General features: G+C 35.8%; 1 protein-coding gene across 1 annotated transcript; it reads left to right on the top strand.

Moving 5' to 3' along the window:
- Positions 1-3,866: 3,866 nt before the first annotated feature.
- On the top strand, positions 3,867-12,200 carry LOC129893473 (pentatricopeptide repeat-containing protein At3g58590). Its single transcript, XM_055969010.1, has 2 exons — positions 3,867-6,226; positions 12,153-12,200. The coding sequence occupies exon 1, from the start codon at positions 3,945-3,947 to the stop codon at positions 6,042-6,044; it is 2,100 nt and encodes a 699-aa protein (XP_055824985.1). The 5' UTR covers positions 3,867-3,944; the 3' UTR covers positions 6,045-6,226; positions 12,153-12,200.
- Positions 12,201-13,581: the final 1,381 nt, after the last annotated feature.

Raw genomic sequence — 13,581 nt, 5'->3', positions numbered from 1 at the left:
AGGTTTTGGCTATTATTACTATATTTGAATGTAACAAGGAGAATATCCCACCTTTCTCTGTACAAAAATTGCCCCCAAATTCTTCAAAATTGAAATGTTGCACAAGAAATTTGAAGAGAAAATTCATTAGGAGGCCTTTGAAAGATATCACCAACCTCTTCAACTCTACTTCTTCTTCAGCTGCATTTACGAGATTTCAGACTTCTGATTCTGATTCTTCTCAAGGGATTGTTCGTCGAAAGCGAAAAGAAGCTGATGAGAATATTGATTCATTGCAGAAGCATCTTTCTTCAAAGATGCTCAGAAGAGATTTCAGATAGTTCAATTTTTTCAGATAAATATATTAAATACAATTGTTAGCTAGAAAATAGAAAAACCAGAAGAGATTTTTTTTTGGGGGGCCAGAGAAACTATGTGCTCTCAGTCAATTAATGTTCTGAATTAAACGAATTGTAGCAAGAAAATAAATTTCCATTTTTTTTTGTTTTTTTCAATTGTGGTTTAGTTTGTTCATATTAAGATTTGACTAAATTTAAATTTTACCTTAGAAGGCCCATTTATGAAGAAAATACTCGATACATTATTTTAAAGTTTAGCATAATTCACTATTAATGCACTTCAGTAGTGAGTAATGCAACCTAAAAAAGTAAAGTAAATATTACCCGTCCCATACTAGATGGATACTTCTAATTTTACATAATGATTAAGAAATTATTAATACATTGGAAGATTTTATTATTTTGCTTTTTATTTATATCAATGTAATATACATAGAGTATAGAAATAACTAATATTGAGAATCGTTTACATTCAAAAGGCTATATTAATTGTATGGGTAAAAAAGGAAAAAATTAATTAATTCTATTTCGATTTAGTAAGTGATCAAGTAGTATGCGACAAACATTTTTAGTAAGATGATAATCTAATATAAGACAGAGAGAGTAATGAATAACATTAAGTTTATTTTAACACCTATTAATAGGGGAATCTAATTAGCTTATCAATTGTTGGCAATTGAACTTTCACTTTGTTAACATAATTTGATTATCCACCTTGTAATTTTTTTTCCTAATTTCCAATTTCCTTTTTTAAAAAACACTCGTCAATACGAGTAAGTATTAATCATGATATATGTATGAGATCTTAGTAGTAGTAAATTAATAGTCACCGTAACCAATTGTTTAAATTTGCCAATATAATTAAAGGGGAGTTATGGAGCAATAATAAAATTATATTTGTGTGGCTAATAAGTTATGAGTTCGAGCCGTAAAATTAGTTGTTAATATTTGTATTAGGTATTAAAATAAATAATCTAGATCACATTTATTAGGGTGCAACACTTTCTAAACTCTACTAACGCGAGATGCTTTGTATACATATTTTTTTATTAAAAAATAGAAGGTAGTGCTAGTGAGTAGTGATTCGTGACATTCCATTAACCTTATTAATAAGGCCAAAACCAGAAAGAAACCAAGCAAGAGCAATACACAATCTATCCTGGCCAGTAAACGGGATTATGGACCTAAATTTTGTAAATTGTGTTTGCAACTTTGCAATTTGACTTAATGAAAGTGTTGAATTATGAGTTTTGTATTTGATTAAAAATAAGTAGCCACATACTTATCAGATACGTGAATCTTGTTTTGACATATATGACTTGTAAAAATATATTGCCTTTAGTGGAGGTTATCCAAGGAGTATTTAGTTTCCGCGCACTAAAATAATTTATTTAATTAGAAGAATGAAACAAAAAATAAAGACAGAACATTGTTTTACTTGGGTGTTCTAACAAAGTTTTATAACGGTAGTTGAAAATTCTATAGGCTCAATTCAAATCAGATAATATCATATTATAATAAGAGTTTTTTTTTTTTGGCTGAATTAGTTCAATAAATGATTTAAGAGCCAATAATTCGATAAGACAAGTATAAAAATGGTGAAGTCGAGACTCAATGTACTACCTTTACTAGGCCAAAAGTAGCTTGGAGATGCACACACACAAGAAGAAATTAGCTAGCTCTGAGTTTCAGCGTGGGCATAAATGCTTGGTTAGGTAGGTGGGACACAATGAATCTCGGGATAGACCCGTGGATTTTGGTGATGGGCCACGTGGAACTTAGTGTGAGAAAGAGATTTTTGGATGTATAGTTGAAAAGATTGATAAACTACATATATGCTGTTAATGGTATGAGACTATATATGAGCCTTTTTTGAGAAACATCGATCGTAGAGGTCTGACCCAAAACATATAATATCACACCATATTAAAATTATCTTTAAACTGAATTAGCCCAACAATTTTATTTATTGTGCACCTCTGTACTTGAAGAATCCAGACGTTCCAATGTACAGAATCTTGAATGGAGGCTGTATTCACTGACCCAAAAAAGTCGAATTTGATTGTCATAGACCACTTGAAAAATTAAGTAATAGCTTATGTTAAAGGACAAATATAAGTTGACTCTTCGATGCCTCACAAAGGAATGTTAAGCCAACAAAAGTTCTATTTCAATCTAAAAGCTTTTCCAAATAACAAACTCTTAACAAGTGGCCAAATAAATATAAGAAAGACAAATTTGTCTTTGGCATCTATATATATCTATGTTGAAAACGAGAAATTTTACATCAATTAGGACAATGTATCAGAGGAAATTTTATGTTTTTCTGATTGTTGTGCTGATTATGGTGCATGCTCAATTATTGCTCTGCCTATGGAGCAGAAAAGAAGTTTAACTGAACCTTTTTTCGTCTATCTCGAGAGGAAAAAAGCCCTGGAACTACATTATTATGACGGAGATAAAAACAAATTACAAAGAAGATACAAGCCAATGCGACGTAGTCCTGGAGGACCTGATCCCAAACATCATTAATCCATGAGTTATCTAGTGACTAAATTCTTGTATCATGAATGAGTTGATGTTATCGTAGGGAAAATAAGAACTTCAAATCAGTATTATTTGTATAATTAGATGGATCTGCAATGGTGCTAATGCTTGCATTTTCTCTTGTATTCTTCTTAAGTAGTAGTTAGGAGTAATATATTAAGCCCATGGTATGATATTATCCTATCCATATTTCCGATAGAATTAGGGATCAATTTCCACTTGATACATATATATGGTCCTCGAAAAAATGTTTGAAGTTTTTAGTTGCTTTATTAGCTTAAATAGTTCGAGCAAGAAACAGGACATCCAACTAGCTTAAAGATTTCTGGCTTTAGTATCAGACTAAGTGTCTGTTTGGCTCGGCTTATCTAAACCAGCTTATAAGTTGTTTCTGAAAACAGCTTATAAGTTGGGTTAGATAAGCCAAGTCAAACATATCCTAATAATATACTGGGTCATTTTAATTCAATTGGGACAGAAAGCCTTAAGTTTAGGGTATAAAATGAGGTGATATTGTGAATATGGAATAAAAAGAAATAACCAGTGAAAAAATTTCTCCCAAAACTCAATAACTTCAACATGACCGTGATCTTGTCTATGTGTTAAAATCACTAGCTTTTTCTCAAATATAGAACCCATAAACATAGCCTGTAAGGCTGTGTATAATAGATTTTTGTTATCGGGTTCTTTTCCTAATTCATGCGTGGAATGTTTAGTACACAGACGGCCTCTGTTTTAATAGAACCCATAAAAATAAAATTGTAGCTCCTCCTCTTCTCCTTAATGCACAGAAGGCTTTATACTTCCCAGTAAAGAGTTTCTCTTTGGCTGATGCTCTGCATGAGGAACACTACTTCAGTGTCAAGAATTTCAAGTCACTCTAACATCCCAAAATATTTATCTAATTATGCTCTGAAATTTCACTTGTCAACCTCAACTCGCCGCCCTTTTCATGGAGATAATAATATCCAACACCAAAGGCTCATTCAGTTACTTCAAGAACCAAATGGGGTTCAATCTCTCGACGCAACTAAGGCTCTTCACGCACTCACAATCACAATGGGGCCAGACCCAACTCAACCCTTTTTGGCGAATAATTGTATTATGTCAAAGTATTCCACGTTCAGTGATTTCCGCATCGCACGCCAAGTGTTGGATAATATGTCCAACAGAAATGTTGCGTCATACAATACAATGATAAGTGCTTATAGTCGCAATGGGAGTTTATTTGAGGGTTGGAAGTTGTTTTCTGAGATGAGGAGTTATGGATATGTGCCGACTCAGTTTACTTTTGGTGGACTTTTGGGATGTGAGTCTTTGGATATCATTCAAGGATTTCAGTTGCAAGCTTTGGCTGAAAAATTGGGCCTTTTTTACATTGATGCTGTCACAGGGACTGCATTATTGGGTTTACTTGGCAGGAAAGGATGCTTAGATGAAGCTATGCAGGTTTTCGGCGAAATGCCTAGAAAGAATTTGGTGACTTTGAATTGTATGATATCCTTGTTTGGACAGTATGAATGTGTTGAAGAGTCAATGGTGGTGTTAAGGAAGTTGATAAGGAGTGGAATGGCTCCTTCTGAGAGCACTTTCGTGGGCATATTGGTCTGTTTTGTTGGGGAACTTGATTTAATATTAGGGGAACAAGTACATGGGTTGATAGTGAAAAATGGACTGAATTTTTCTGTTTCAGTGAGTAATTCATTGATCAACATGTATGCAAAATGCTCTGACATACAGACGGTGGAGAAAATGTTTGAGGATGTTCTTGTTAAGGATGTTGTGTCGTGGAATACAATGGTTGGTGCAATGGCGAAGAGTGAAAGAGTGGATACGGCATTGGTTGTTTTCAGGAAAATGTGTGTAAGTGGTGTAATGCCTAATGATACGACTTATGTGAGTGCTCTAAACTGCTGCACTAGCCAGCAGTTTCGATTGCTTGGGGAGTCCATCCATGCGAAAGTAATCCAGAGAAAGTTCGAATCTGATGTATATGTCGGTAGTGCTTTACTTGACTTTTATGTTAAATGTGATAGATTGGATGGTGCTCAGTTTTGCTTTGATGAAATATCCGAGAAGAATGTGGTTTCTTGGAATACATTGATGCTGGGTTACTCGAGTAAAGGTTCTTCTTATGCTCTTTCGCTGCTTCAACAAATGATTCATTCGGGTTGTCATCCAACTGAGTTTTCTTTTTCTATTGCTGTGAAATCATCAGGACTACCGGAGGTACTTCAGCTCCATTCCTTGTCTATAAAAATGGCTTACATTCATAATGATTATGTCTCTAGCAGTCTCATTACTTCATATGCAAAATCTAGTTCAGTTGATGATGCTCTAAAGTTTGTCACTACCAATGAAATGCCACTTCCTGTTGTTGCATCCAATATGATTGCAAATATTTATAACAGAAATGGACAATTTGATAAGACCCAAGAGTTGTTTTCTGACCTTGAAAATCCGGATACTGCATCTTGGAATATTTTGATAGCAGCCTGTTCTCGAAATGGTGATTACGAAGAAGTTTTTGAACTTCTTGGACACATGCGGAGGGCTAGAGTCTCCCCTGATAGATACACATATGTTAGCCTGTTTAGTGTGTGCACCAAGCTTTGTAACCTTGGTCTAGGTAGCTCACTTCATGGCCTCATTGTAAAGACTGATTTTAAGCGTTGTGACACATTTGTCTGCAATATCATGATTGACATGTATGGCAAATGCGGGAGTCTTGCAAGTTCAATCAAGATCTTCAATGAAATGACGACTAAAAATGTGATCACATGGACAACCATTGTTTCAGCCCTTGGAATGCACGGTTATGCATACGAGGCATTGGAGAAATTTAAGGAGATGGATATGACAGGGATTAAACCCGATAAGGTTTCTTTCATAGCTGTGCTTTCCGCATGTAGACACGTTGGATTAGTGAAAGAGGGGATGGAATTGTTTGGGCAGATGAAAGGGAAATATGGGGTAGAACCAGAGATGGATCACTATCTTGTTGCAGTGGACTTGCTGGCTAGGTATGGCTATTTGACAGAAGCCGAGCAGTTAATCACTGGAATGTCTTTCCCTCCAAATGCTCTAATATGGCGCATTTTTTTGGAAGGCTGCAAGAAAAAGAGAAGCATAGACGACACTCTCGCTCTTGCTTCATAAAATATTCTCAAGACAATGGAATATTCATGAAGGAGGGTGATGCAGAGTACTGCTAGTAATGATCATGTTGCTTGATGGAGCTTATCTATTGTTTTCTCCAAACAGCATATGAACAAACAGGAAACTGGTTCTTTGTTAAAATGGTGTGGCCTCACAAATTACAAGGTCGATTGATTATCAAGGTATGAGTTAGTTCCTTGATTATTACTGATGCAGTTCTAGTTTCTTCGACAGAAAACTAAATTCAACGTCAAATAGATGCTCGTAAGTAGAATATTGGAAGATCTTTTTGTGTACTTACCTTAACAAATCTGCTTTATTTTTTCTTACCGAAGGTTGAATAGCTTACAGAGATTGACTTGTCCGAGCTCATGTAAATGGAAGAGATTGTTTTTTGATGCATGAATGACTAAGAAATCATCAAGTACAAATTGGTTTAAAGTAATCAAAAACGAAAACAGAGGAAACAGGTTAGATCTAAAGAAGTCTACAATAAGTGAACAATGGAGTCCTGGCTTATGTAAATCCTTAGGCCATAACTGCAAGATAGTCAAAACGAGTTTTGAACGCGTAGTCAACATAACACGTTTCGAACGCGTAGTCAAAAAAGGAACAAAATGCATTTTGAACGCGTAGTCAAAAATGGAGGTTCAATACGCGGATTTTACGCGTTTCTAGTTTCATATAAATAGAAGACCTCTTGCCCTCATTTATCCCATCCCAGAAAGAGAGAGTAAGAATACAAAGAGAGTTATACACCAAGATAAATATTTTAGTCTTGAGTGTCCTCCTTAGTAGTTGTTCCTTTTAGAAGAGAGAAGTGTTTATTGTTGTTTTCTCCTTGTATTTGAGAGCTGTATACTCCATATTTTATAGTGAGATCCTTCTACCCCGTGGTTTTTCCCTTCTATCATTTAGAGGGGTTTCCACGTAAAATTCTTGTGTCTAATTTATTTTCATTATTTTCATCATATCAAACTTTAGTTGTGGTGCTTCCTCCCCCCAACAGTGGTATCAGAGCCCTCGATTATTCTGTCTATTTTATGCAAAGGTACTATCTGTGAATAGTAACTTTTCGTGAATAGTAAAATTTGGTGAATAGTACTATTCACGTGAATAGTAAATTATGGTGACGGTACAGTTTGTCACGATTGTTCGCAAAAATATTCAGAAATGATCTAGAAAGGTGTGAAGCAAATAACAATGTCGAGTACAACAAAGTTTGACGTTGAAAAATTCAATGGAACTAATTTCTCATTGTGGAAAATGAAAATAAAAGCGATATTGAGAAAAGATAATTGTTTAGCTGCAATTGAAGGCAGGCCCACAGACTTTGTTGATGACAGCAAGTTGAACGACATAGACAGCAACGCAGTTGCTGATCTACATTTGGCACTAGCTGATCAAGTGTTGTCTAGTGTGGCGGAAAAGCGGACGGTGAAGGAAATATGGGATACCCTTACAGGGTTGTATGAGACCAAGTCTTTGCATAATAAAATCTTCTTAAAAAGAAGATTGTATACTCTTCGAATGACAGAGTTCATGTCAGTTACTGAACATATCAATACTTTGAATACTCTGTTTTCGCAACTTACAATAATGGGTTGCAAAATAGAGGGGACTGAACGTGCGGAGCTTCTACTTCAAAGTCTGCCTGACTCGTATGATTAACTCATCATCAACCTGACGAACAATACAGACAGTCTAGTTTTCGATGAAATTGCAGCTGCTGTCTTGGAAGAAGAAAATAGGCGCAAAAATAAGAAAGACAGACAAGCAAGTTCGCAGCAAGCTGAAGCCTTGATGATGGTGAGAGGAAGACCAACGGAACGTGGCCCTAGTGGGAGTCACAATCACGGCAGATCTCAATCAAGAAGTAAGAAGAATATCAAGTGCTACAACTGTGGCAAGAAAGGGCACTTCAAGAAAGATTGTCGGTTCAAGAAGAAGAGTGAACACCCTGAGCCATCAAATGCTCAAGGGAATGTTACATGTACCTCGGATGATGGCGATATTTTATGTAGTGAGGCAATATCAAATAATGAAGGTAAAAAACGTTTCGCTGATGTTTGGATTATGGACACAGGAGCAACATGGCACATGACTTCCAGGAGAGAATGGTTCCATCAATATAATCCTATCTCAGGAGGGTCTGTGTTCATGGGAAACGATCATGCTTTGGATGTTATTGGTATTGGGTCCATCAAAATAAAGATGTATGATGGCACGGTTCGCACCATCCAGGAGGTACGACATGTAAAAGACTTGAAGAAGAATCTATTGTCATTAGGACAACTAGATGATAATAGATGTTCGTATAAGACTCATGGTGAAGTCATGAGAATATCCAAAGGAGCGCTTGTAGTGATGAAAGCAGAAAAACTTGCTGAAAATCTATATGTGCTTAAAGGTGAAACATATCAAGAAGGAGAAGCATCAACCGCGTCAGCAAGTTCATTTGAAGAATCAACGATGATGTGGCATCGTAAACTTGGCCATATGTCGGAACGAGGTTTGAAGATTCTTGCTGAGCAAAAACTTTTTTCAGGGCTCAAAAAGGTTTCACTACCCTTTTGTGAGCATTGTGTTACCAGTAAGCAAAATAGACTGAAGTTTAGCAGTTCCTCTGCTAAAAGCAAGGAAATACTAAATCTGGTTCACTCTGATGTCTGGCAAGCACCGGTGGAGTCTCTAGGAGGAGCAAAATATTTCGTGTAATTTATCGACAATTACTCTAGGAGAAGTTGGGTGTATCCAATCAAGAGGAAGGCAAATGTTTTTTCAGTTTTCAAAGAATTCAAAGCGCGGGTGGAACTTGAATCTGAGAAAAAGATCAAGTGTTTGAGAACAAATAATGGAAGAGAATACACTGGTGATGAATTTAATAACTTCTGTAAACAAGAAGGTATTAAACGGCAGTTCACGGTGGCATATACTCCACAACAAAATGGAGTAGCAGAGCGGATGAACAAAACTTTATTGGAACGGACAAGAGCTATGTTGGCAACTGCAGGGTTGGAAAAACCATTCTGGGCAGAAGCAGTCAAAACCGCCTGTTATGTGATCAATCGGTCACCATCAACCGCAATTGATCTGAAAACGCCAATGGAGATGTGGACAGGAAAACCAACTGATTATTCTCGCTTACATATATTCGGAAGTCCTGCTTATGTTATGTACAACACCCAAGAAAAATCAAAGTTGGATCCAAAATCCAGGGAATGCATTTTCTTAGGGTATGCTGATGGAGTCAAGGGGTATCGCTTGTGGGATCCCACAACCCGCAAGGTGGTAATCAGTAGGGATGTTGTATTTGTTGAAAACAAGATACAAGTAAAAGAAGGTAGCACTTCAAAAGAAAAATTAGAGACTACTACAGTTGAAGTTGAAGAAATAGAAGAAGTTCCAGTTTCTTCTAAAGCAGCACCAGAGCACGAAGAACAAGAGCAAGCTGAGATCGAAACTCCAGAAGTTCGACGGTCAACTAGGGAGAGAAGAGAACCAGCTTGGCACTCAGATTATTCTATGGAGAGTAATATTGCATACTATCTATTAACAGAAGATGGAGAGCCTTCAACCTTTCAAAAGGCTATGAAAGGCCAAGAATCATCTATGTGGGTGGCAGCAATGCAAGAAGAAATTGAAGCTCTCCATAAAAATAAAAATAAAATATGGGATCTTGTTCAATTACCACAAGGAAGGAAGGCCATTGGAAACAAAAGGGTCTACAAGATCAAACGCAATGGTAATGATCAAGTGGACAAGTATCGTGCAAGATTGGTGGTGAAAGGATTCGCTCAGAAAGAAGGTATAGACTTCAATGAGATATTTTCTCCGGTGGTTCGACTCACAACAATTCGAGTGGTCCTGGCGATGTGTGCTACATTTGACTTGTACTTGGAGCAGTTAGATGTCAAAACTGCATTTCTTCATGGAGAACTTGAAGAAGAAATTTATATGCTCCAACCAGAAGGTTTTGAAGAACAAGGAAAAGAGAACTTGGTTTGCAGGTTGAACAAATCTCTATACGGTCTCAAACAGGCGCCGAGATGTTGGTATAAGAGATTTGATTCCTTCATTATAAGCCTTGGATACAACAGACATAGTTCAGATCCTTGTGTTTATTACAAGAGATTTGGTGATGAAGATTTTGTTATTTTGCTGTTGTATGTTGACGACATGTTGGTAGCAGGCCCCAACAAAGATCGTCTGACAAATTTAAAGGCACAGTTGACTAGGGAGTTTGAAATGAAGGACTTGGGACTAGCAAACAAGATTCTAGGGATGCAAATTCACCGAGACAGAAATAATAGGAAGATTTGGCTTTCTCAAAAGAACTACTTGAAGAAATTCTTGAGACGCTTCAAGATGCAAGACTGTAAGTCAATTTCTACCCCACTTCCTATTAATTTCAAGTTATCCTCAAGTATGTGTCCTAGCAATGAAGCAGAGAGGATGGAGATGTCTCGAGTACCGTATGCATCAGCAGTGGGAAGTTTAATGTTCGCCATGGTATGTACAAAACCTGACATTGCACAAGCAGTGGGAGTGGTTAGTCAGTACATGGCTAATCCTGGAAGAGAGCATTGGAATACTGTTAAGAGGATTCTGAGATACATCAAGGGTACCTCAGCTGTTACAATGTGTTATGGAGGATCAGACTTTACTGTTAAAGGTTATGTTGATTCAGATTATGCAGGTGATCTTGATAAAAGCAAGTCCAACACAGGTTATGTGTTTACTCTTGCTGGAGAAGCTGTAAGCTGGGTTTCAAAACTGCAATCTATCGTGGCAACATCTACGACGGAAGCAGAATATGTAGCAGCTACACAAGCTAGCAAAGAAGCAATATGGATGCAGATGTTACTGGAGGAGCTCGGGCACAAACAAGAGAAGATTGCTCTATTTTGTGACAGTCAGAGCGCTTTGCATCTTGCAAAGAATCCGACATTTCATTCAAGGACAAAGCACATACGAGTTCAGTATCACTTTATTCGTGAGAAGGTGGAAGAAGGCAGTGTGGATATTCAGAAAATTCACACTAATGACAACCTGGCAGATATGTTTACGAAGCCGATCAACAGTAACAAGTTCATATGGTGTCGATCTTCTATTGGCCTAGCAGAAACGTAACATTGCAGTAATTGGGTAGAAAGGATGGTGTGAAGAGTTAATTGATTCTCAATTAAATCTTCAAGTGGGAGAATGCAAGATAGTCAAAACGAGTTTTGAACGCGTAGTCAACATAACACGTTTCGAACGCGTAGTCAAAAAAGGAACAAAATGCATTTTGAACGCGTAGTCAAAAATGGAGGTTCAATACGCGGATTTTACGCGTTTCTAGTTTCATATAAATAGAAGACCTCTTGCCCTCATTTATCCCATCCCAGAAAGAGAGAGTAAGAATACAAAGAGAGTTATACACCAAGATAAATATTTTAGTCTTGAGTGTCCTCCTTAGTAGTTGTTCCTTTTAGAAGAGAGAAGTGTTTATTGTTGTTTTCTCCTTGTATTTGAGAGCTGTATACTCCATATTTTATAGTGAGATCCTTCTACCCCGTGGTTTTTCCCTTCTATCATTTAGAGGGGTTTCCACGTAAAATTCTTGTGTCCAATTTATTTTCATTATTTTCATCATATCAAACTTTAATTGTGGTGCTTCCTCCCCAAACAATAACTCCACTTCAAGTCAGCTGTGCAAGCTCGTATTATCAGCAAATAGAATAATTGTATAAAGTAGGCCATAACATCGACATAACGTGATATCGTTCGATCTTCTGGAAGTGTTTTATCCAGTGGGAGAGTACGAGTCAGGCTTAAAGAAATGGTCAATTTGGTTTATCTTTCTGATAATCTCTTTATTTGTCATCAATAAAGATTTGTTATACCAGAAAAAGGTTAAATAGTATATATTGTGACAATAATAATAATAATAACAATCAAAACCACACGGAAGCAAATTGTATTGTGGTTGACCACATTAATAATCATATAATCCATCAATGCATGATCTACAATTGATACTCCAACAAAATCAAAAGTATGAGTGACTAATTCAACTCTATTGACTTCCCACACTGCCTCCTTGATGAAGATGAATTTCTACAGGTATTAGAGCTCAAGTGATTCATCAAAGCAACGAGACCTTGCAAGTTGTTTTTTCAAGTGTCAGTAGTGGAACGTTCTATCAATATGGGGAAGTTTTTTTTTGACATCTTACATTCTTTATTTCTTCATTGTGACTATTCCCATGTACAAAAATAAGTTATAGTTCTGATTAAGAACTTTCACAGTACTCCTAAGTCTTACCATGGCAATAGACGAATGATTCATATGTACATTTTTTATGTCCTTAATTAGTAGTATATTTTTTCTTTTGTGATTTTAAGGGGAAGTCTCCATCATTTACTTTAATAGAACCAATTGTAAATAGGAAAAGTCCTCCTATTATGGTATTAATTTTCCTATTAATCTTGACCACTAATTATTTTGTTGACTAGTTAAACTATCTTTAGCAAGATAGTTGACTAGTATAACCACCATTAGCATTGGAGATTTAGGTTTATGTCGCCTGCTTTGTACTTTTTGTTAATTAATGATATTAATATACGAAGTAAGAGCCAATGCTAAACCTTCCACTACCACGGAAGATAAAAGCCCGAATGGATACACTGCTAGAAACATATATTTTTTTCAATGCGAATCAATGAGAAAATAGTGTTATAAAACATGATTTTCCCAATTAATTCTTATAAAACCAGTTTACAGAAAAGATACATGGTGGGAAACAAATTCTTATTGAAATACTAGGAATAACTACTATTTTTTTTCTTTTTGCACTGATTCAATTAAAACATATATACAAATAATCACTGAACATTTTTCATTAAATTCAATGGGAAAATCACAAAAAAACCGGCGAAACTCAAGCTATTCTATCTTTATTAAAAGCCAAATTTACATCCACTTTAAGAGGAGATGGATTAAAAGAGTTTGAAATTGGTACTACTTGCTAGATGAACAAATCAATACATAGGCCCAACTTGTGAGTATTATTTATTGGAAAAATTATCATATTACACATTTTATATTTCTATATTTTTAATTATTTTCTATCATTTGTAAAAATTTCAAAAATTCCTTTTCTGATACATACGAATGACACTGATACATCGCGATTTGATAAATAAGTCCTTTTCATGATACATAGCTAATTGATACAAATCAAACACACAATGTTTCAGTAAAACATAAGTTTTACTACTATTTTTGTTGCGTTCATGATATATTAGGTGTTATAAACTGATTCATAAGTTTTATTGATATTACAATGTTTGATTTGTATCAACTAGCAATGTATCATTAAAAAGACTTATGTATCAAATCGCGATGTATCAATGTCATTCGTATGTATCAGAAATCTGGAAAAAAAAGAAATTCGAATAATTACCAAAAAAGTCAGAATAAATTGTAATTGAGCCTTTTTATTATGGAATTTAAGCAATCATCCCTTATTTATTTTTAGTTATATAGGTGC

Source organism: Solanum dulcamara, chromosome 6, assembly GCF_947179165.1.
Source record: "Solanum dulcamara chromosome 6, daSolDulc1.2, whole genome shotgun sequence".
NCBI lineage: Eukaryota > Viridiplantae > Streptophyta > Magnoliopsida > Solanales > Solanaceae > Solanum > Solanum dulcamara.
This window is presented reverse-complemented; position numbering and strand designations above follow the sequence as displayed.